At 41.4% G+C, this 26,021-nt stretch overlaps 1 protein-coding gene across 12 annotated transcripts in view; it reads left to right on the forward strand.

Moving 5' to 3' along the window:
* The window catches only part of LOC139267173 (pumilio homolog 2-like), a 156,694-nt gene that overhangs the window by 76,542 nt on the left and 54,131 nt on the right, over positions 1 to 26,021 (forward strand). For 7 of the 12 annotated variants that reach the window (XM_070885094.1, XM_070885087.1, XM_070885093.1 and 4 more), the window contains 3 exons: positions 7,483 to 7,670; positions 21,309 to 21,478; positions 23,915 to 24,197. In XM_070885094.1, coding sequence (XP_070741195.1) covers positions 7,483 to 7,670; positions 21,309 to 21,478; positions 23,915 to 24,197 — 641 coding nt within the window. The remainder of the gene's footprint in view (positions 1 to 7,482; positions 7,671 to 21,308; positions 21,479 to 23,914; positions 24,198 to 26,021) is intronic. The other 5 variants (XM_070885086.1, XM_070885089.1, XM_070885088.1 and 2 more) reach the window with 2 other exon arrangements.

Consider the following 26,021-nt stretch of genomic DNA (forward strand, 5'->3'; position numbering starts at 1 on the left):
CGCCGCATTACAGGAAGGACGTGATTGCATTGGTGAGGGTACAAAGGAGATTTATGAGGCTGTTGCCGGGAGTGGAGAATCTTAGCTATGAAGACAGATTAGATAGGCTGGGTTTGTTTTCCTTGGAACAGAGGCGGAGAGGAGACATCATTGAGGTGTATAAAATTAAGAGGGGCCTAGATATAGTGGATAGAAAGGGCCTACAACCAGGGGGCGTAAATTTAAAGTAATTGGTAGAAGGTTTAGAGGGGATTTGAGGGCAAATTTCTTCACGCAGAGGGGATCTGGAACTCACTGCCTGACAGGGTAGTAGAGGCAGAAACCCTCACCACATTTAAAAAGTACTTGGATGTGTACTTGAAGTGCCGTAACCTGCAGGGTTACGGACCTAGAGCTGGAAAGTGGGATTAAGCTGGATAGCCTCTTGTTGGCCGGTACAGACAAGATGAGCCGAAATGGCCTCCTTCCGTGCTGTAAACGTCAATGATTCTATGAAATGTGAGGCATTACATTTTGGTAGGAAGAATAGGGAGGTCACTTATTACTTGGAGGGTGCGAGTCTAGGTAGGATAGAGGAACAAAGGGATCTCGAAGTACAAATACATATATCGCTAAAAGTTGTGACACAGGTTAGCAAGGCCATTGAAAAAGCAAACTAAGCACTAGGGTTTATTTCTAGAGGAAAAGAATTAAAAAGTAGGTAAGTTATGTTAAACGTGTATCGAACCTAGGTTCGATCACACTCTGTGTACAGTTCTGGTCGCCATATTATAAAAATAATATAGAGGCACTGGAGAAAAATAAAGGGTTAAACTCAAAAGGCTAGCCTATCTTTCTCTTTCAAAGCCCAATGGCTGTGCATTTCCAGAATCCTCTGGTTTTATTTCAGATTTCTAGAATTTGTGCACTTACTGTCTTAAGTAGACCTGGTCTCCATGCGCACTGTTCACTTCACCCATCTCCAGCATCACACTGTACAGAACACAGTATGTTATTTGATCATCTCTGTCCAGTCATCCTGCCATCTTCAAATTGGACTAAAGCTGACAAATGTCCACGACCCGATGGCCTACTTCCTAGGGTTCTAAAAGAAGTGGCAGCTGAGATAGTGGATGCATCTGTTGTGATCTTCCAAAATTCCCTAGATTCCAGAACAGTTCCAGCAGATTATAAAGTAGCAAATGTCACACTGCTATTCAAGAAAGGAGGGAGAGAGAAAACAGGGAATTACAGGCCAGTTAGCCTGACATCAGTTGTCGACGAAAATGCTGCAATCCATTATCAAGGAAGTGGTAACAGGGCACTGTGAAAATCATAATAGTGTTGGAAAAACTAATGGGACTGAAGGCCGATAAATTCCCAGGGCCTGATGATCTGCATCCCAGAGTACTAAAAGGGATAGCCATGGAAATAGTAGATGCATTGGTTGTCATCTTCCAAAATTCTATATAGAGTCTATTTTCAAGGACGTGATAACTGCACACTTGGATAATATCGACGGGATTAGACAAAGTCTAACTGGAGTTTTTTGAGGATGTAACTGATAGAATAGATAAGAGAGAACCAGTGGATGTAGTGTATTTGGATTTTCAGAAGGCTTTTGATAAAGTCCCACTTAAGAGGTTAATGTGCAAAATTAAAGCACATAGGATTGGGGGTAATGTACTGGCATGGATTAAAAATTGGCTAACTGACAGGAAACAGTAGAAATAAACGGGTCTTTTTCGGGGTGACGGGCAGTGACTAGTGAGGTACCACAGGGATCAGTGCTTGGGCCCCAGCTATTCACTATATATAATATATATATGATTAGGATGAGGGAACCAAATGTAATATTTACAAGTTTGCTGACGACACAAAACTAGGTGGGATTGTGAGTTATGAGGAGGATGCAAAAACGATGCATAAACGATGCAAAGACGCTGCAAGGCAATTTAGATAGGTTGAGTGAGTAGGCAAACACATGGCAGATGCAGTATAACGTGGATAAATGTGAAGTTATCCACTTTGGTAGGAAAAACATAAGGGCAAAGTATTAATTAAATGGTGATGGTACAGTCGATGTACAGAGGAACCTGGGTGCCCTTGCACACCAGTCAATGAAAGCAAACATGCAGGTGCAGCAAGCAGTTAGGAAGGCAAATGGTAGGTTGCCCTTCATTGCAAGAGGATTTGAGTATAGGAGCAAGGATGTCTTACTGCAGTTATACAGGGCCTTGGTGAGACCGCACCTGGAGTATTGTGTGCAGTTTTGGTCTCCTTACCCAAGAAAGGATATACTTGCCATAGAGGACGTGCAGTGAAGGTTCACCAGTTTGATTCCTGGGATGGCAGGAATGTCGTATGAGGAGAGATTGGATGCAGGGAGGATGTTTCCCCTGGCTGGGAAGTCTAGAACAAGGGGTCACAGTCTCAAGATACAGGGTAGGAAATTTAGGATAGAGATGAGGAGACGTTTTTTCACTCTGGGTGGTGAACCTGTGGAATTCTCTACCACAGAAGGCTATGGAGGACAAGTCACTGAATATATTTAAGAAGGAGATAGATAGATTTCTGGAAACAAAAGACATGAAAAGGGTATGGGGAAAAAGCGGGAATATGGTGTTGAGATAGAGGATCAGCCATGATCATATTGAATGGCGGTGCAGACTCGAAGGGCTGAATAGCCTACTATGCTCCTATTTTCTGTTTCTATGTCTATAATATGAATAGGCAGAGTCAACATAGTTTTATGAAAGGGAAATAGTGTTTAACAAAGTTTAGTTTTTTGAGGATGTAACTAGCAGGGTGGATAAAGGGGAATCAGTGTAGTATATTGGGATTTCCAAAAAGGCATTCGATAAGATGTCGCATAAAAGAATGCTTCACAAGGTAAGGGCTCATGGGGTTGGGGGTAACATTAGAATGGATATAGAGGATATAGGATTGGTTAATGGACAGAAAACAGAGTGTGGATAAACAGGTCATTTTCAGGTTGGTAGGCTGCAACTATTAAGGTGCTACAAGGATCAGTGCTTGGGCCTCAACTATTTGCAATCTATATTCAATTATTTTAATTGTGCACTTTAAACAAATGCCCCCTGCAAGGGGTCACACTCCAAAATATTTTTTTTTCCAGTGACCCCTTTTTTTGGGAGTGGGGGGTTGGGGTTTAGGGCGCGAAAAACAGAAATTATACAAGTGCCCCCTCGCTAAAAGTGGCGGGAGGGGAGGGGGTGGGCGCACTAAAACCGGCAAATTAAACTTTAAACTTAAATGATCAAATTAAAATTTGGTTGCCGGGGGTGATGATGCACTCCAGTCCTTCCAGCGCCCACCTCTTGCGGAAGGCCGCAAGCATACCGGTGGACACCGCGTGCTCCATCTCCAGGGACACCCTGGCTTGGATGTAACCGTGGAAGAGAGGCAGGCAATCGGGCTGAACGACCCCCTCGACCGCCCGCTGCCTGGACCGGCTGATGGCCTCCTTGGCCATGCCCAGAAGCAGTCCTACGAGGTCTTCCGACCTGCCCGCTCCCCTCCGCACAGGGTGCCCACAGATCAGGAGTGTGGGACTGAAGTGCAACCAGAATTTGAGGAGCAGCCCCTTCAAATAATGGAACAGGGGCTGCAACCTCACACATTCGATTTAAAAACATGGAACACGGACTCTTCCAGACCGCACAAATTGCAGGCGGCCTGGGAGCCCATGAACCGACTTAAAAACTTATTGCACGGGACTGTTTCATGCAACACCCTCCAGGCCAAGTCCCCAATAAATAGAGGGAGGACTCCCGGGTAGAGAGCACGCCATTGGGTCCCCCGCCCCCTCCAGAAGCAAGATGGTGCGCCATGGCGTGACCGGATGGCAAGGTGGAGAGTGTGCAAGAGCAACCCGTACAGGAAACCCCTCCACGCAGAACTGAAAGGCACGGAAGGGATTTCCCGGAGGAGGCTCAAGTTGTGAGGCGCCGGCTCCCGAGGGAGGTTTTGGGGTCAGTTCGGACAGAATCTCCCCACGTGTTTGAGCTTCCTCGACACACGTAATGCAATCTATATTCATGACTTGGATGAAGAGACCAGGTGTAATGTATCACAAGTTTGCCACTGTTCCAAACCTAGGTGGGAAAGTAAGTTGTGAGGAGGACACAGAGTTTGCAAAGGGATATGGACAGGTTAAGTGAGTGAGCAATAAGGTGGCAGATGGAGTATAATGTGCGAAAATGTGAGATTATTGACTTTGGAAGGAAGAATAGAAAAACAGAATATTTCTTAAATGGTGAGAAACTAAAATGTTGGTGTTCAGAGAGATTTAGGTGTCCTTGTACAGGAAACACGGAGTTGGCATGCAGGTACAGCAAGCAATAAGGAAGGCAAATGGCATGTTGGCCTTTATTGCAAAGGGGTTGGCGTACAAGAGTAAGGAAGTCTTGCTGCAATTGTGCAGGGCTTTGGTGAGACCACATCTGGAGTACTGTTCACAGTTTTGATCTCCTTATCCGAGGATAGGTTCCAGGGGGAAACTTTGAATTAAATAATTACGGCAGAAAAATCGCGCACGCCAAAAGAGTGGCGCAAATGACCAGGGAAAATTGAGTCCTTAGGCTTGAGCTAATAAGTTGCAAGTAACATTTATACTGCACAAGTGCCAGACAATGACCATCTCCAACACGGGAGCATCTAACCACCTCCCATTCATATACATTGGCATTGCCATCATCAAACCCCCCACCATTAACATCCTGAGGGTTACCATTGACCGGAAACTTAATTGGACCAGCCACATAAATACTGTGGCTACAAGAGCAGGTCAGATGCTGGGTATTCTGCAGCGAGTGACTCCCCAAAGTCTTTCCACCATCTACAAGGTACAAGTCAGGCCTATGACAGAATATTCACCACTTGCCTGGATGAATACAGCTCCAACAACACTCGAAGCTTGACACCATCCAGAGAAAAGCAGCCTCATCCACCAACTTAAACATTCACTCCCTCCCTGAAGGAAATCCTTATTAGTCAGGAAATTGTGTTAGGGAAATTGATGGGATTGAAGGCCAATAAATCCCCAGGGTCTGATAGTCTGCATCTCAGAGTACTTGAGGAAGTGGCCCTAGAAATAGTGGATGCATTGGTGGTCATTTTCCAACATTCTATAGACTCTGGATCAGTTCCAATGGATTGGAGGATAGCTAATGTAACCCTACTTTTTTAAAAAAAAGGAGGGAGAGAGAAAAAAGGGAATTATAGACCTGTTAGCCTGACATTGGTAGTGGGGAAAATGTTGGAATCAATTATTAAAGATGTAATAGCAGCGCATTTGGAAAGCAGTGACAGAATCGGTCCAAGTCAGCATGGATTTAAGAAAGGGAAATCATGCTTGACAAATCTTCTAGAATCTTTTGAGGATGTAACTAGTAGAATGGACAAGGGAGAAACAGTGGATGTGGTGTATTTGGACTTTCAAAAAGCTTTTGACAAGATCCCACAAGAGATTACTGTGCAAAATTAAAGCACATGGTATTGGGGGTAATGTATTGACATGGATAGAGAACTGGTTGGCAGACAGGAAGCAAAGAGTAGGAATAAACGGGTCCTTTTCAGAATGGCAGTGACTAGTGGGGTACTGCAAGCTTCAGTGCTGGGACCCCAACTATTTACAATATAATTAATGATTTAGATGAAGGAATTGAATGTAATATCTCCAAGTTTGCAGATGACACTAAGCTGGGTGGCAGTGTGAGCTGTGATGAGGATGCTAAGAGGCTGCAGGGTGACTTGGACAGGTTAGGTGAGTGGGCAAATGCATGGCAGATGCAGTATAATATTGATAAATGTGAGGTTATCAACTTTGGTGGCAAAAACAGGAAGGCAGAATATTATCTGAATGGTGACAGATTAGGAAAAGGGGAGGTGCAACAAGACCTGGGTGTCATGGTACATCATTCATTGAAAGTTGGCATGCAGAAGCAGCAGGCGGTGAAGAAGTCAAATGACATGTTGGCCTTCATAGCAAGAGGATTTGAGTATAGGAGCAGGGAGGTCTTACTGCAGTTGTACAGGGCCTTGGTGAGGTCACACCTTGAATATTGTGTACAGTTTTGGTCTCCTAATCTGAGGAAGGACATTCTTGCTATTGAGGGAGTGCAGCGAAGGTTCACCAGACTGATTCCCGGGGTGGCAGGACTGACATATGAAGAAAGACTGGATCGATTAGGCTTATATTCACTGGAATTTAAAAGAATGTGAGGGGATCTCATAGAAACATATAAAATTATGATGGGATTGGACAGGTTCGACGCAGGAAGAATGTTCCCGATGTTGGGAAAGTCCAGAACCAGTGGACACAGTCTAGGGATAAGGGATAAACCATTTAGGACCGAGATGAGGAAAAACTTCTTCACTCAGAGAATTGTGAACCTGTGGCATTCTCTACCACAGAAAGTTGTTGAGGCCAGTTCGTTAGATATATTCAAAAGGGAATTAGATGTGGCCCTTACGGCTAAAGGGATCAAGGGGTATGGAGAGAAAGCAGGAATGGGGTACTGAAGTTGCATGATCAGCCATGATCATATTGAATGGTAGTGCAGGCTCCAAGAGCCGAATGGCCTACACATATTTTCTATGATTGCTATAATTATACAGGGCTTTGCTGAGACCACACCTAGAGTACTGTGCCCAGTTTTGGTCTCTATCTGAGGAAGAATATACTTGCCTTAGAGGCGGTTCGACGAAGGTTCACTAGATTGATTCCTGGGATGAGAAGGTTGTCCTTTGAGGAGAGATTGTGTAGATTGGGCCTATACTCTGGAGTTTAGAAGAATGAAAGGTGATCTCATTGAAACATAAGATTCTGAGGGGAATTGACAGGGTAGATGCTGAAAGGTTGTTTCCCCTGACTCCAGAGTCTCGAACTAAGGGACATAGTCTCAGTCTTAAATGGCTGACCCCTTATCCTAAGATGAGGAGGAATTTCTTCACTGAGGGTTTTGAATCTTAGGAATTCTCTACCGCAAAAGGCTGTGGATGCTGAGTCATTGAGTATATTCAAGGCTGAGATTTTTGGACTCTTAAGGGAATCAAGGGGTATGGGGATCATGTGGGAAAGTGGAGTTGAGGTCAAAGATCAGCCATGCTCTTATTGAATGGCAGAGCATGCCAGAGGGGCTGTATGGCCTACTCTGCTCCTAATTCTTATGTTCTTATGTAATCTCATTTCCACCCAGGACATTCATCCAGATCCATTTTGTTCCACATTTCTGCCACTCTACAAGGAAATAACATCTATCTTCTTGTTTTATACTCAAAATTATTGTAAAGTAAGCTGCTTGCATCATTATTATATGTCCCTCTTAGGATCAAGAGCGACATCAATCTTTTGTTAGCTGTGTTAATTTCTTGTAGAATTTTAGATAGAAATCTATGAATTAATTCATTTTCATTTTTGTTCTCAGCAAACATAAACACAAAATGTTGCCTAATGCTTAAATTTATTCTGTTATCCAGACCACACTGTGTCACAGCCCATCATGGTTCAGAGAAGGCCTGGTCAAGGTTTTCATGGAAACAATGAAGTCAGCTCTGTTCTGTCTCCCCGTTCTGAAAGTGGTGGCCTCGGAGTAAGCATGGTGGAATATGTCTTAAGATCGTCACCTGGGGATAAACTGGATACTCGTTTTAGAAAAGGACCATTTGTAAGTAACTAACCTGCAATTAATTTTGTTTATATGAATTTATGCATATTGAGACTAATTTAAGTATTCTAATTGTCAACCATCAATGACCTTTTGAGATGAAGTTTGCATTTTGTGTGACATTTGGGCAAGTAAACTGTTATTGTAAGTGAATTGTTAATTTGCCAAGTTTTTATCTGTAGGCATCCGAAGTGCACTGGAAATTGCTTTATAGGATTGTGAATATGGAAGCAAATGTGCAATTGCTTGTAGTTACGGTGGTGCTTTATCCCTCCTTATCCTTCGACCTCCCCGCAGTAGTTAACATGATTGATAGTGTCATGCTCCTCCTTCCTTTCTTCTCTGCCATCCAGCTCAGTAAAGTTGCACTTTATTCCTACTTAACAAAAGCTTCTCTTCCCTCACCTGCATCGTCATTGCTAGTGTCTCTCACCGATCTATTCTCTGTCTTTTCATCCACATGCTGCTCTTTGGCAATATCCTTTCTAGACCTGGGATCAATTTCCACATGTACGACGGGGCACCCAGTTTAACCTATCTAGCACCTCCCTCAATTGCTTTTTTGCTATTAGTTTGCTTGTCGAACATCCTGTCTTAGATGAGTCATTATTTCTTCCAGCTCAGCTGTGGCAAAACTGAAGCCATCATCTTCAGTCCCCTTCACAAACTTTCCTCCCCAGCCACTAATTCCAACACTCCCTACGGCCATGCTCACTGCCTGAACTCGTCTGTTTGCAACCTTGTTGTCCGGTTTGACCCCGAACTGAGTTTCAGACCTCCATATCCTATCCATCACAAACATCACTTAGTTCCACTTCTGCAGCATTGCGTGCCTCAGCCTCTCTGCAGCTGAACCTCATATACAAGCCCTTCTTGCCTTTAGACTTGAGTACTCTTATGATCTCCTTGCAAACCTCGTGCTCTCCAACCTCTTATAAATGTGTCAAATTTTGCTGTGTATCCTGTCTTGCACGCAGGTCTCCGTGCTGATCATCCCTGTCCTTGCTGATCTCCGTTGGCTTCCTGTATCCAGTGTCTTAAATTTAATTTAAAATCCTTTCCCTCATCTTTAAATCCCTTCATGGCCATAGCCAACCATATCTCCACAACCTCCTCCAACTCTACATTCCCTGCCTCCTTCTGAACACTCTGCTTCACTGCGTTTGACCTTTTCTGCATCTCCCCATTGCCGAAATCCCACCACTGACAAAGCCTAATTGCATTAAACCCTGTCTTGAAGCGAATCTCATTAATATTCATTAAAAAAATTTAACTGTTCAAGAATTATGATTTTTACTTTTTCCTGCTTGTTTGCTTAAATACTGAATATTGAATGATGATAGTGAAAATTTTGAGCCCAGTCTGATTCCAGAACGGTAGATTGAGACTCCCTAACATAAGAATGTCTGCTTTGCTTCAGAATCAGGTTGGGCTATAACACTAGACATATACTACACAAGTCTAGCACCAACTACACTGAAATAGGCCTTGTCGACCCAACCAGTCTGTGTGACTGTTTATCCTCCATATAAGCAGTTGCTCTAATCCCCTTTGCCTGCTCTGTTCCCATATATCTCTTTGTTCTGCTTTCCTTCAACCACCTATCTAACCTATCCGTAAATGTTGACATGGTCTCTGCATCAATCACTAACACTGCGTTCCACAGCCATTACAACAGTCTGTGTTTAAAAAAAAAACTTTCTCTGTTTGTTGCTATGTATTCAATCCTGTCCTTTCATAATTTCAAACACCTCCCGCAAATCATCCCATAATCTCCTCTGTTCTAAAGGAAACTGCACCAATTTTTCAAATCTTTGAATTCGTATTTCCTCATATCAGGTATCATCCTAGTGAATCTACGCTATACCCTATCACCATCCTTCCTATAATGTACTCCACAACTCTGATCTCGCTAAGATTTTATTTAGATTCATCGTTACATCTCAACTTCTATATTCTATACCTCTTGCCATAAAATTTAGCATTCCATTAGCTTTTTAACGTTCTGCTACAATCTGGCTTTGTATCCTTTCAGATTCAAATCAACATAATTAGAAGTTACAATCAGTTTACTTAAAAAAAAAGTTTCTATTGTAGTATTTCCATGTAGTTTTTTTGGCCATGTGTAAGGAAACCCATGTCCAAATCCGTAGGAAGAATAATTGAAGACTTAGTACTATTAATATGGTTCAGTGGTAGTAAACTAATTGATTCTTTGTGCATGGAAAATGTTAAATAAAATAAATTGTATATTTAATTTGAGAATGAACTGATTATGTATGGCAGGAAATTTTGGAATTAAGTATGGCAGTCTTGCTCCTTTTTTGCCTTAAATTATTTAATTGTACAAGTGCTGTACAAGGGTTTGAACTGCTTAGATTCTTGAGACAGCTTTGCGTTCCCTCTGTCCATTCACATATACATTTTGGCTGCCACTCCTGATCAAAACCCAATTACTTTATCTCCTTTTTTTTCCTCGGGCTCCTCTCCTTCCTGTCACCTAGACATACCACCTTTCATTTCTCCACTGAGTAATTTGCTCACCCTAATCCCAACCCCAACTCTCCTGTGGCCATCACAAGCTTAAATCACGTTTGTTTAAGCCACGACTACCCTCTGTGCCTCTGCTTTTTGCAAAGGGCCCATCGAGGCACCCATCACTGTCTCCATAGAAGCAATGACCCACAACAGCCCTGGCTAACCTGCTCACTTGGCACGGTGCCTCGGGGTTAACCTCACCAAGCTCCTTCCTCTCCCACTCGCCCCACCCACCACTGACTCTGCTACCGAATCACCAATTGCCGGTCCTCTCAGCATTTCGCACTAGATTATCTGTCCACTTCCAGCCTGGCTATACTTTCCAGCACCTGCCCCATCCAAACGGCCACTGTGGCAGTGTGGCCTGGTTACACCGAGGTCTCTTCCCCCTACTCCTGGCATCATCTTTTGAGCACTACACTCTTCACCTCCTTCCCCCCCGCCCCCCCCCCCCCATTAAACTCGTTATTGTCTGTTGCCCCCAAGCTCCACCTGAGTTTCTCTCAGAGATACCCTCCCTCCTTGCGGGCAGGGAAGTGCAGCTGAGTCATGATCAGATCAGCCATGATCTTATTGAATGGCGGAGCAGGCTCGAGGGGCCAGATGGCCTACTCCTGCTCCTATTTCTTATGTTCTTATGTTTCCACCCTGATTGCCTCCACTAACCCACTTCCCTTTCTTCCTTAAAATCCACCTCAATAAACTTGGACGCCCGTTTTAAATTTTCCTTCAATTTCTTGATTACCTTTCAGTGAAGATGTCTTGCGCTGTTTTCTATGCTAAAGGCATTATATAAATGCAGGTTATTCTTGACCTTACGAAGACCAGAAGTGATTAGTTAATTCATACTTTTTACTGCTTGTATCAGGAGACCCCCTACCTGATGAGACTGTGAATCAGTCCTGTTGTGTAATTATAGTTTTGTTGTATGTAGAAGATTTTAATGAAGGCAAAGTCAAGAACTGGAGTAAATGAATGCAATTCTGGCCTCTTGCGCATCCTCTATTTTAATCGCTCTACCGTTGGCGGCTGTGCCTTCAGCTGCCGAGGCCCTAAGTCTGGAATTACCAACTTAAGCCTCTCTTTCTCTCTCTCACTTTCCTCCTTTTAAGACGCTCCTTAAAACCTACCTCATCTGCTCTAATATCTCCTTATGTGGCTCGGTGTCAAATTTTGTTTGATAACTCTCCTGTGAAGTGCCTTGGGATGTTTTACTCCGTTAAATCCAAGTTGTTGTCGGATGTGTTTTCTGTTGGTCAGGATAAGTTCTTGATCTTGTCTGGGATTCACGGCACTTCTTGGGGGAGGTTTGGAAAATCTGTGAGCAAGTCAACCCACCCATATTTTGCACATTTGGCAACCAGTTCATAACAGCAAAGTCAGCCATTTCATTGAGAAATAGTATAATCTGAGAGGGACCCTAGATGGGAAGAAAATAACTGCAGAATTCAGAAGTTGAGATACCACGAGCAACATGGTTTCTGATCAGTATTTCATATATGCAGGGGTGTAAATTAGTATCCTTTTAGGGCTGTCGAGATGCACTATGATAAAGATTGCCTCTTGCTAGCTGTGAGATTTTTGTGAAGCTCCTTGCTTTCGATTTTAATTTTCAAAAACAATTCCTGGATTTTTCAGGGTTCATTTTGGACTTCAAACATGGTGTAAAAATGCAAAAGGCAATATTTTGATGGAAATCAGGGGGAAGATATGAGGAAAAAGTGTGCCTATCATTCTCAGTATATCTTTGTAAGCTGCATTCCTTTGTTGGTCTGGTATATAAATGGAGTTGCTGAAAGCAGATGTGTTCCCTATATTTTATTGCAATATAGTCACATGGCAGTTCAGCGTAAAGTCAGGCTACAGGGATCAAATAAAAGTTTTAGCGTTTCGTATTTTGAAATGGGTACTGTAGCTCAGATTAAATGTAACAGAAAAAGGTGCAAGGGAGACTAGTTGAAAAGAATGCACTCAATAAATATGCACCAGATGAATGCAAGTCCCGATACTTGTTTCAAATTAACTTTTTGTAAATATGCCACCTATAAAAGTCCACGTGATGTTGAGACATATTGTTTTATAGACCTTGATTTTTGCCATTTTAAAATGTTTAAAAATTCTCATCTAATTATTCGCTGCTTGTACAAGGACTATCTATGATTTTATACTTCTAATATGTAAAGTATTAATTAACTCCGAGCTAAATCCCTTGAATAATTCTCAAGACAATTAACAGATAAGGAAGATCATGTTAGTTCATCCATCCAGAAGCACCCTGTTGCAGTATCTAATTGATTCTTCATTGTATCCGAGGTTTGTCCATCACACTATCTGGAAGTCCATTCAATGCATTGATCTGTTGATCACTCTCTACATGATGGAAGAACTTCCTGATATCAGTCCTAAAGATACATTTTACAAGTTTGAACCTCTGTCCGCTTAGCATAGTCCGACAAGTTAATTTTAAGTAATATGTTATACCATTTCCAACCATTTGCTATTTTATATACCTCTACAAGATCATCTCTGGGGTACCCAAGAAACTGAGTTCTGCTTTTAAAAATGGCAATACTAGTAACATAGGTGTGTATCTGCAAATATCAATATACTACATCAGTGACATGATGTAATGATCTCCCTCGATTTCCTGTTAATTTCAAATTCAGAATCTGGTTCCCCTGATGGCTCAGCTTGCTCATTACAGGCAGGGAAGAGTAGGGGTTGGTAGAATTGGCTTCACAACCATAGTAGTGCATCAGCCAATAAGGTGAAAGTAGGCAATAATGGTAAAAAGTTAAAATTAAAGGCTCTTTATCTGAGTGCACAAAGCATTCGTAACAAGATAGATGAATTAGTGGCACAAATAAAGATAAATGGGTTTGATCTAATAGCCATTACAGAGACGTGGTTGCAAGGTGACCAAGATTGGGAACTAAATATTCCAGGCTACGTGACATTTCGAAAAGACAGGCAGAATGAAAAAGGAGAGGGTAGCCCTGATAAAGGATAACATAAAGACAGAAGTGAGAAAGGATCTCTGCTCGGAAGATCAGGAAATAGAAGTGGAGATAAGAAAGGGGCAGTAAACACTGGTGGGGGTAGTTTACAGGACTCCTAACAGTAGCTGTACCCTTGAACAGAGTATTAATCAAGAAATAATAGGAGCTTGTAACAAAGGTAATGCAATAATTATGGGGGACTTGAATCTTCATATAGATGGGACAAATCACATTGGTATAGGTAGTTTGGAGGACAAGTTCATGGAATGCATTCGAGATAGTTTCTTAGAACAATATGTTTTAGAACCAAGCAGGCAACCAGCTATTTTAGATCTTGTATTGTGTAATGAGACGAGGTTAATTAGTAATCTCATAGTAAAGGACCTTGATGGAATTTCATTAAACTATTTACACTTAAATAAAGCTAATTCCATAGGTATGAGGGGCAAGTTGGCTAAGGTAGATTGTGGAACTTGATTAAAAGGTATGACAGTCGATAAGCAGTGGCAAACATTTAAAGAAATATTCCAAAATTCTTGACGAATATAAATCCCATTGAGAAATAAAAGCTCCACGGAAAAAGTGATCCCCCCCATGTCTAACTAAAGAAGCTATGCCTGCCTTTTCGTGGGATATGTGGAACATTCTTCATTCCAGTCCTATTCGGGTCCCCTCTCTTACCTCTTTTTCTGGTACATTGATGACTGTATTGGTGCCGTTTCTTGCTCTCGCCCTGAACTTGAAAATTTCATTCACTTTGCATCCAATTTCCACTCTTCCCTCACCTTCATCCATCTCCGACTCTTCCCTTCCCTTCCTCGACTTCTCTCTGTCTATTTCTGGGATTAGACTTACGAGCAATATCCACTATAAGCCCACTGGCTCCCACAGCTACCTGGACTACACTTCCTCCCACCCCGCATCCTGTAAGGACTCCATTCCATTCTCACAGTTTCTCCGTCTCCATTGCATCTGCTTTGACGACGCCACCTTTCACACTAATGCCTCTGACATACATGTCTTGCTTTATCCTCATCAGAGGATTCCACTCCGCTGTGGTTAACATGGCCCTCGACCATGTCTGTTCTATTTCCCATACCTCTGCTGTCACCTCTTACCCTCCCTCTCAGAGCCATGATTGGGTCCCCCTTGTCTCCACCTTTCACCCCACTAGCCTCCACTTCAATGGATCATCCTCCGCCATTTCCGCCACCTCCAGCGCGATCCCATCACTAATCACATCTTTCCCTCCCCTCTCCTCTCGGCTCCCTCCGCGACACCCTGGTCCATACCACAGTCACCCTCAGCACCACCTCCCCTTCCTATGGCACCTTCCTGTATAAGCGCAGGAGATGCAATACCTGCCCTTTTACCATCTCCCTTCCCACTATCTAGGGCCCCAAATACTCCTTTGAGGTGAAACAGCAATTTACTCGTACTACTTTCAATTTAATATACTGTATTCACTGCTCCTGATGTGGTGGTCTCTACATTGGGGTAGATTGGGTGACCGCTTTGCTGAATACCTCCGTTCAGTCCGTAAGTGTGATCCTGAGCTTCCGGTCGCCTGTCACTTTAATTTTCCACTCCACTCTCACTCTGATATCTCCGTTCTCGGACTCCCCTACTGTTCCAATGAAGCTCAACGCAAGCTCGAGGAACAGCACCTCATCTTTCATTTCGGCACTTTACAGCCTTCTGGACTCAACATAGAGTTAAACAATTCCAGAGCATACCTCTGGCCACCTTTGGCTCCCTCTCCCCCCCCACCCCCAATCTTATGTTTTTTCCCCCTTTTTTTTTGTTCCCTTTGTCTATAATGGGAGCTGGTCATTACTACGCCATTCACACCTCCAGATTGATTTTTTTCTAACTTCTGTCATTACCATTTCAATTTGGCCCATCATCCCTTTTGTGTCTCTAATCTCTCCTGCCTATCACAGACCTTCCCTTTTGTTCTTCCCCATCCTCTTTCAGTGCTTAAGAATCTGTTCTTTTCGAACATTCGACAGTTCTGACGAAGGGTCGTCGACCCGAAACGTCAACTGTTTTTCTCTCCCAGATGCTGCCTGACCCGCTGAGATTTCCAGCATTCTCTGTTTTTATTTCAGAGTCCAGCATCTGCAATATTTTGCTTTTGTAAAGAAGTTAAGGATAGTATTAGAATAATGTCGCATAGAACAGTAGTAAGCCTGATGTCTGGGTGAGTTTTGGAAACCAGCAAAGGATAACCAAAAAAATGATAAAAATGGAGACAATATAATGAGTACACTAGCAAGAAATATTAAAACAGATTGTAAGATCTTCTACAAGTATGTAAAAAGGAAGAGTAGCAAAAGTAAGTGCTGGTCCCTTACAGACTGAGACAGGAGAAATTATAATGAGGAATAAGGAAATGGTAGAAACGTTAAACAAATATTTTGAATCTGTCTTGACAGTAGAAAACACAAAAATACCAAAAATAGTGTGGAGCGAAGGTGCCAATGAGAGAGGAACTTAAAGTAATTAAAAGCAGTAAAGTAATTAAGATCAGTAGAGAAAGGTACTTGAGAAACTAATGGGACTAAAAGCCGACAAATCTTCTGAATCCGATGGCGTACATCCTCGGGTTCTAAAAGAGGTGGCTGCAGAGATAGTGAATGCATTGGTTGTGATCTTCCAAAATTCCCTAGATTCTAGAATGGTTTATAAAAGGTAAATCATGTTCAACAAATTTTAGAGTTTTTTGACAATGTAACTAGCTGGGTGGATAAAGGGGAACCAGTGGATGTAGAATGTTGGGATTTCCAAAAGACAATCGATAAGGTGCTACATAAAAGATTGTTATGCAAGATAAGGGCTCGTGGGGTTGGGGTAATATATTACAATGGATAGAGGATTGGTTATCTGACAGAAAATAGAGTAGGCATAAAAGGGTCAGGAGGACTGGCTTTAACTAGTGAGTGCCGCAAAGATCAGTGCCTGAGCCTCAGCTATTTAAGAACATAAGAACATAAGAATTAGGAACAGGAGTAGGCCATCTAGCCCCTCGAGCCTGCTCCGCCATTCAACAAGATCATGGCTGATCTGGCCGTGGACTCAGCTCCACTTACCCGCCCGCTCCCCGTAACCCTTAATTCCCTTATTGGTTAAAAATCTTATCTATCTGTGATTTGAATACATTCAATGAGCTAGCCTCAACTGCTTCCTTGGGCAGAGAATTCCACAGATTCACAACCCTCTGGGAGAAGAAATTCCTTCTCAACTCGGTTTTAAATTGGCTCCCCCGTATTTTGAGGCTGTGCCCCCTAGTTCTAGTCTCCCCGACCAGTGGAAACAACCTCTCTGCCTCTATCCCTTTCATTATTTTAAATGTTTCTATAAGATCACCCCTCATCCTTCTGAACTCCAACGAGTAAAGACCCAGTCTACTCAATCTATCATCATAAGGTAATCCTCTCATCTCCAGAATTAGCCTCGTGAATCGTCTCTGTACCCCCTCCAAAGCTAGTATATCCTTCCTTAAATAAGGTGACCAAAACTGCACGCAGTGCTCCAGGTGCGGCCTCACCAATACCCTGTACAGTTGCAGCAGGACCTCCCTGCTTTTGTACTCCATCCCTCTCGCAATGAAGGCCAACATTCCATTCGCCTTCCTGATTACCTGCTGCACCTGAAAACTAACTTTTTGGGATTTATGCACAAGGACCCCCAGGTCCCTCTGCACCGCAGCATTTGTAATTTCTCCCCATTCAAATAATATTCCTTTTTACTGTTTTTTTTCCCCCAAGGTGGATGACCTCACATTTTCCGACATTGTATTCCATCTGCCAAACCTTAGCCCATTCGCTTAACCTATCTAAATCTCTTTGCAGCCTCTCTGTGTCCTCTACGCAACCCGCTTTCCCACTAATCTTTGTGTCATCTGCAAATTTTGTTACACTACACTCTGTCTCCTCTTCCAGGTCATCTATGTATATTGTAAACAGTTGTAGTCCCAGCACCGATCCCTGCGGCGCGGCACACCACTAACCACCGATTTCCAACCCGAAAAGGACCCATTTATCCCGACTCTCTGCTTTCTGTTAGCCAGCCAATTCTCGATCCATGCTAATACATTTCCTCTGACTCTGCGTACCTTTATCTTCTGCAGTAACCTTTTGTGTGGCACCTTATCGAATGCCTTTTGGAAATCTAAATACACCACATCCATCGGTACACCTCTATCCACCATGCTCATTATATCCTCAAAGAATTCCAGTAAATTAGTTAAACATGATTTCCCCTTCATGAATCCATGTTGCGTCTGATTGATTGCACTATTCCTATCTAGATGTCCCGCTATTTCTTCCTTAATGATAGCTTCAAGCATTTTCCCCACTATAGATGTTAAACTAACCGGTCTGTAGTTATCTGCCTTTTGTCTGCCCCCTTTTTTAAACAGAGGCGTTACATTAGCTGCTTTCCAATCCACTGGTACCTCCCCAGAGTCCAGAGAATTTTGGTAGATTATAACGAATGCATCTGCTATAACTTCCGCCATCTCTTTTAATACCCTGGGATGCATTTCATCCGGACCAGGGGACTTGTCTACCTTGAGTCCCATTAGCCTATCCAGCACTACCCCCCTAGTGATAGTGATTGTCTCAAGGTCCTCCCGTCCCACATTCCTGTGACCAGCAATTTTTGGCATGGTTTTTGTATCTTCCACTGTGAAGACCGAAGCAAAATAATTGTTTAAGATTGCAGCCATTTCCACATTTCCCATTATTAAATTCCCCATCTCATCTTCTAAGGGACCAACATTTACTTTAGTCACTCTTTTCCATTTTATATATCGGTAAAAGCTTTTACTATCTGTTTTTATGTTTTGCGCAAGCTTACTTTCGTAATCTATCTTTCCTTTCTTTATTGCTTTCTTAGTCATTCTTTGCTGTCGTTTAAAATTTTCCCAATCTTCTAGTTTCCCACTAACCTTGGCCACCTTAGACGCATTGGTTTTTAATTTGATACTCTCCTTTATTTCCTTGGTTATCCACGGCTGGTTATCCCTTCTCTTACCGCCCTTATTTTTCACTGGAATATATTTTTGTTGAGCACTATGAAAGAGCTCCTTAAAAGTCCTCCACTGTTCCTCAATTGTGCCACCGTTTAGTCTGTTTTCAGTCTACTTTAGCCAACTCTGCACTCATCCCACTGTAGTCCCTTTTGTTTAAGCATAGTACGCTCGTTTGAGACACTACTTCCTCACCCTCAATCTGTATTACAAATTCAACCATACTGTGATCACTCATTCTGAGAGGATCTTTTACTTGGAGATCGTTTATTATTCCTGTCTCATTACACAGGACCAGAACTAAGATAGCTTGCTCCCTTGTAGGTTCTGTAACATACTGTTCTAAGAAACAATCCCGTATGCATTCTATGAATTACTCCTCAAGGCTACCCCGTGCGATTTGATTTGACCAATCGATATGTAGGTTAAAATCCCCCATGATTACTGCCGTTCCTTTTTTCACATGCCTCCATTATTCCCTTGGTTATTGCCCGCCTCACCGTGAAGTTATTATTTGGGGGCCTATAAACTACGCCCACCAGTGACTTTTTCCCCTTACTATCTCTAATCTCCACCCACAATGATTCAACATTTTGTTCATTAGAGCCAATATCGTCTCTCACAACTGCCCTGATATCATCCTTTATTAACAAAGCTACCCCACCTCCATTCCCTTCTTGTCTATCTTTCCGAATTGTCAGATACCCATGTATGTTTAATTCCCAGTCTTGGCACCCCCTGCAACCACGTTTCTGTAATGGCCACCAAATCATACCCATTTGTAATGATTTGTGCCGTCAACTCATTTACTTTATTTCGAATGCTGCATGCGTTTAGGTAGTGTTTTAATACTAGTTTTTAAACCATGATTTTTAGTTTTGACCCCTCCTGCAGCCCCTTTATATTCATACATATTGTCCCTTCCTATCACCTTGTGGTTTACTTACCCCAGTGCTACTCTGCTCTGTTGCCTCCTGCCTTTTGCATTCTTATATTAATGCAATTTATATAATGACTTGGATGAAGGGATTGAGTGTAAGTTTACTGATGATACAAAGCTAGGTGGGAAAGTAAGCTGTGAGGAAGATACAACGTGCCTGCAAAGGGATATAGATAGGTTAAGTTAGTGAGCAATAAGGTGGCATATGGCATATAATGTGGGGAAATGTGAAGTTATTGACTTTGGTAGGAAGAATAGAAAAACAGAATATTTTTTTAAATGGTGAGAAACTATTAAATGTTGGTGTTCAGAGAGATTTAGGTGTCCTTGTACAGGAAACACACTTAGCAAGCAGGTCCAGCAAGCAATTAGGAAGACATGTTGGCCTCTATTGCAAAGGGGTTTGAGTACAAGAGTAAACAATTATACAAGGCTTTGGTGAGACCACATCTGGAGTACTGTACACAATTTTGGTGTTTGTGAGGAAGGATATTCTTGCCTTGGAGGCAGTGCAAGAAAGGTTCACGAAATTGATTCCTGGATGAGAGGGTTGTCTTATGAGGAGAGATTGAATAAATTGGGCCCATGCTCTCTGGATTTAGAAGACTGGGAGGTTAAATTATTGAAATATATAAGATTCTGAGGGGGATTGACAAGGTAGATGCTGAGAGGTTGTTTCCCCCTGGCTGGAGAGTCTAGAACTAGGGGGCATAGTCCCAGGCTATTTAAGACTGAGATTAGGAGGAATTTCTTCACTGAAGGTTGTGAATCTTAGGAATTCCCTACCCCAAAGGGCGGTGGATGCTGAGTTGTTGAGTATATTCAAGGTTGAGAACGATGGATTTTTGGACTCTCGAGGAATTCAGCGATGTGGAAATTGGGCGGGAAAGTGGAGTTGAGGTCGATGATCAGCCATGATCTTCTTGAATGGCAGAGCTGGCCAACTCCTGCTCCTAATTCTTATGTTCTTAGGAAGCAGGAAATTAGCTAGGGTTCCTACTACTAATCGCTATCTGGTGACCCTTGCTGGAAGTGCATTTCTGTGGTTTTGGGAGACAGGATCAGGCTCAGCCCTACAACATTGAATAGCCTGTGATGCTGCCGGTTTAGAGTCATGCATGGAGAATGGCTATTTGTCTGACGTACAGAATAGTGGCAAGTGCCCTTGGAACCTTGCTTTAGTTAGAGCCAATACCTCCAAATGTAGGGCTGTTGATATCATTTCAGTAAAATGTAATAGTGAATGCCATTGGCACAGCCATGCATGTGTGTTTTAAAAAAAAAAAAGAAACATTTAGGAAAAACGGCGAACAATTCCCCTCTTTTTCTACCCTCCCCCCCGCCATTTTTTCCTCCTTGTTGGTGCCCACTATTTAGTTTTCTCCTTACTGTAAAGCACTTTGAAATATCTTTATGCACATGAGCATTCAGAAATGTTTTTGTAGAATAGATGTCAGCATATTAAGATAAATATTCCATATTAGAAGAAATCATGAAAGAAAGAAATTATGCAAATTAAAAGACAAAGTACAAAACTCACGAATAAGGATTATATAAAATAAAAACAGAAAAGAGTTACAAAAGCAAGACTCAAAGGACAAGGCAACACTTAAAATAAGGGAACATAACCTATGAAGAAAAAAGGAACAGAATTTTAAAGAGATGCTTTTCAAAGATAGGGAAGTAAAATTTTTGTAAAAAGATCAGGAAGTTGTAAGGAACAGAATAGAAAAACAAAGTAAGATTGGCCCAACATTCCCACACAGATTTTCTGGAGAGGTTGCTGGATTATGATCAGGTGCCAGAGCTAATTTTAACCAAGGTTAACTGAGGCGAATTTTAGTAGTCCTACCATTATTCCAGCTGAGATCTGCTAGCCTAGAACAGACTGGGGATTGAACCTGGGGCTTTCCTGGTCCGTATGGCTCCACTTGTCATATGTTAATGCCAGTATTCATTGAGAGAAAATAAACCTTTATCTGAGCATACCTATTAGACATTTTTAAATATATAGGAAGCTTCTGCATGAAAATATCCTGTTATCGGCGGTGCCTGTAAACTGATGATGAGGATACTGAACAGTTTACTTCTGTAGTACGCCTGCCTTAGTGGCTTTGTTTCATTAGGGTGCTGGAGACACTGAGCCTGATGAGAATGAGAAGGCTGATCAGAAAGGGAAATCATCACCATTCGAGGAAGATAAAAATAGAGATCTGAAACAAGGAGATGATGATATTTCCAAAACTAATGGGCTAGTTTTGCAGAATGGAATAGATACAGACTGCAAAGACTTCAAGTAAGTGCCTCATTTTGGTATTTGTAAATTTTGTGAAGGTTACTGAACTATTGGATTTATCTTCCTAAATGAAGTGTCCTCTGGTCAAGAGGACAGGCAGTCTGTTCCCAGGACTTATAGCAATGCCTCTCTTAACAAACCAACTAGGGCCATATGAGAGTGGTTTAGGGATCACCCTTCCAACTATAGGGAACAGGCCAAGACAAAGTTGCCATTGTAACCCAGCCATAAAAGCTGTAGGCTTCATCTGAAGCTTTTTGAAGTTTCAAGATTAGCTTCTGCTGGCATGGCTAATTCTAATTAAAACCTAGAGATAGTCAAATGATAGTAAAAGAAATAGATTAAACTCTGAAAACTTAAACCAAACAACTTTTGTGCTAACAACTCTGTTCCATTATACTAAGTATGTAAGTTGTCAGCTAGTACTAATTGTAAGAATCTCTTTTTATGACAGCATTTTTCATTAGATAATTGTCTTTTGGAAAATTGAAGATTTCTGCTTTGGTTTGTTTTTCTCCATAACTTGGATCATGTTTTGATGGTAATTTTCACAGAGAATGATAGTTCACTTACTGCTTTAAAGGTGCTTTAAGTCACATTGCCTCTTTCCATCCTCTGCTACATGATGTAACCTTCTTAAATCGTACATGGCTCCACCATGTTCAGTGCTTAAATTCTTTTTAAAAATATGTTTCATATTTTACTGCCCCAGTGCACATATTTCAAGTTTCATCCACTATCTTGGTCATTAGACACACGTTTTTTTTCTGATGGCAGAACTGTTCTGCCAAATCTGGGTTTTGAAACTTGCATTGCTAACGAAAATGATCCATCTATATTTGCTATCTTTCTCGATTATAAATATACAGTTTCCCAATAAGTTTAGGGGAAACTTAGAAAACAAAAGCCTAAAAAGAATGCAGCATTGTAATGCCAGATATCTTGAGCCAAGTGAATGGTACACTCGAGCAAGTAGATCTTCCAATTGAAGGTGTGGACTGGGCCTTCTTGAGTAGAGATGTATGGAAAATAACATTTTTGATAATGTCCTGTTAAAACGAGAACTTATTTTAGACCAATGAAAATATTGCCGAAACCATCAAATAGCCTTTTCAGATGGTTATGCAGGGAAGTTTTTAGCATCTTCTCCCATTTAATTTGAAATAAGGAAGACTACAGGGAAAGATTAATTGCCCATGATTTAAGTGAGGTAATGTCTGTTCAACAGTAAGTTCACTCTCTTGGCCTGATGATAAGGCCTAAAGAAAATATTTTCATTGAATTACTGGCAATAGTTAGAAGTCTTGAGCTCAGTGTCAGATCATTCAGTTGCCCATGCCATCCATTTTGTAAAATGGTTAGCTAGTGACAATTTAGTTGGGTACTGATTTATGAAAGCAGTTTTATTTTGTAGGATTGATAATTTTTCTCCAATTAAAATTTGGCTTAATTGCTTAATGGCTGCTTCAAGTCTGAAACTGCGTGCCCATTATGTTGCTATTTATCTTAGTTGGAAGGAAAGTAAAAGAAGCCGGAGTTTTTGTGTAAAAGTGCCTGAAATGGTTCAGGTTGCACAAGTGCTGATTTTCAGTTATTCTTCTCTGCCCCATTTAAATCAGAAGTAGAATGCGAGTTGTGCTTTACTGATCGGTGCATAGATTAACATTTCAAGGTCTTCCGTCTGGTAAATAGATATTATGCCAGCAGTGGTTAGTTGATTGCTGCAACTAGCATAGAAAGTTTTCCAACAGACATAGAAAACCATTATGACCTGCAAAGCACTTTATCACTCTTTGGCAGCTAATAGGCATGGAGTTTTCCCTCAGGATCTTTTCTGATTCAAAGAAAATATGCAGCAAATAATGTTAATGGACTATATTCCATAAGAAAGAAATTCCTAGATTGGAAGGAAAATTTGCTTGGGGTGAGCATCAAGACATGAGCCCAAAGTGCTTATAAACGGGTAGGTGTACAAATCCTTCTGGGGAGTGATGGTGTAGTTTACTGATGTCAGGACATGATCTCCAGGATATGTGGAGAATGTCATTCAAGGAATAAGGACAACTGCACTTAATCTATTTGTTTCATCTGTTTGTTTGCAGTAATACTACTAAGAAGTAATTTGCAGTAAACACATTCACAGTTATATTCCTAATTTGGATTTGACAGAGTAAATTTAAAACGTACAGAGGCTCCCTTTATTTGCTCCCAACATCCAATAACATTTGGAATTATATTTAAAGATTGCTGAAATATTAACACCATGCTGTGAACAGCCCATTAAATTTTATTTTAAGGAGCTTTTTAATAATTCTTCAAAATTGTTGACTATTAAAAAAAAAATGTGTATATATATATATATCTATGTGTTTGTGTGTGCACATGCAAGTGTGCTGCATTTAACAAAAAACTATAAACCCACATTTGTATTTTTATGCTGCACAGTCGTACTCCTGGAAGCCGTCAAGCCTCTCCCACTGAAGTGGTTGAACGCCTCGGTTCTAACCAGAACACAGAAGGTTTAGGCCAATTGTCCAATGCCACAGCAAATAAGCCACCTGGAGAAGAGTTTCATAATTCTGACACTCAAAATTTAGACACCATTGAGGCCACAGTTGGCCTAGATCATTTGCAGTTTGACTATTCAAGCAGTCAAGTATCCATGGACTCTTCAGCAGCAGCAGCTGTAGGTCTTTTTGACTACAGCTCCCAGCATCAGGTTAGTCCTCATCGATGAGTGATTTGGGATTAAGCAACATGTACAGAGTTGGACACAAAGCACATCAGAATGTTCTAAGGTTTAAAACCTTTGCAACAGCCTGGTAAAGTTCAGTGCTTCAACTAAATAATAGGTTTAGCTGAAACAAACTGGCATTTTATAGCTAAGACAAAGTATGTTTTTATTTAAAGATTTTCACCAGTTCTGAATTTTGGCACCTCTTTTCCCCCACCCCATTCCTCTGCTCAAAATAACCCATGCATAGACAATTAACTTGGATATCAAATTGAATCAACCCTAGTGAATGTCAGACTTCCAAGAGCCTAATTGGAATCGTAAACACAACCATCATTTTGACTTTCCCATTTGAACTACCCCATTTCTTGGTTGAGCCACTAGGTGAGTATTTGCTTAATAACATGATTGCTGTGGAAGGTCTAACCCTTCCTGCTGGGAAATTGACAAGTGGCATTCCTAGCCACAAGTAAATCAGCAGATGTCACTGGACTGTTTTCCCCAAGTTGAAGTGTTGGTGGAATGTAATAGTGAGTCTTAAAAAGAAGAGTTAGACATTTATAGTTTTGTTGATCCATACATTTTTTGTTTTAAACTGCAGAAAAAGATGTTTCATAAGTTAAATCTTGCCTTTAATCTTGGCTCCAGGCAATTACTTAAATTTTTAGAGTTTTTTTAAGTAACCTTAACTTAAATTCAAAGTGATGGTGGTCATGTAACAACATTTCTTTACTCTTTTTCTACATTAATCATAAGAGTCTGGGAAGGATGGGATTTATGATAACCCATCTTCATTTTAATTTCTCTCCTCCTTCTGACTACTTGCTAGGAATAGCACAGATTTTCTTGATCTCAACTTTTTTTCCTTCGCTGGAGATGGACTTTTGACACAGTTCGGCAGCTCCCTTTAGCAACCAGATTAGAGAATGTTGCAGAAGACAATTACTGTTTATATACATTAATATGGTTTGCCACCAAGCTACTTTTTCATACGATCTGTTTCTTCCTCTTGTATACATCAGGTTTTGAATTGTAAAGTTTTGTGCCTTCTTCATCTTTCACAGTTTAGCTCTTGCAGTTTACTTTCCTATTTTGTCTTTAAAATATTTAAGTCTAGGTAGATCACTAAATAAGATTCAGCAAGAAAAGCTTAATTTTCTTCTTGACTAAATTTTGACAGTGTTGTGTTTTATGGCAGCAGTTTTCAAGAGAAGTAACTAACTTCAAGATGTGTAAATAGTGTAAGCTGTGCAAATAGATCCATAAAGTGTAGGTCCAAGGAAGTAATAATGACACTTGTAAAAGCATTACTGATGTCATACTTGGTCAGTTGCTCTTCAGATTACTTAAGAAAAGATATACGGGAACGATAGTATAGTCGTTACATTACTGGACTAGTAATCCAGACACCTGGACTAATGATCCACGGCAATTAAATAAGTTTGGTATATAATAGCTAGTATCCGTAATGGTGATCATGAAACTACTGAATTGTTGTAAAAACCCATCTGATTCACTAATGTTCTTTAGGGAGGGAAATCTGCCAAATCTAGCCTACATGTGACATATGCAATGTGGTTGACTCTTAACTGCCCTCTGAAATGGTCTAGCAAGCCTCTCTGTGGTACCAGAACCGCTACAACAAAGTCACTGTGGGAGTACCTTCACCACATGACTGCAGCAATTCAAGAAGGCAACTCACCACCACCTTCTCGTGGGCAATTAGGGATGGGCAATAAATGCCGGCCTTGCCAGTGACGACCACATCCTGTGAATGAATAAAAAGAAGCAAAGGGTTTGAAGAAGTGC

This window comes from Pristiophorus japonicus, chromosome 7, assembly GCF_044704955.1.
Source record: "Pristiophorus japonicus isolate sPriJap1 chromosome 7, sPriJap1.hap1, whole genome shotgun sequence".
Taxonomy (NCBI): domain Eukaryota; kingdom Metazoa; phylum Chordata; class Chondrichthyes; family Pristiophoridae; genus Pristiophorus; species Pristiophorus japonicus.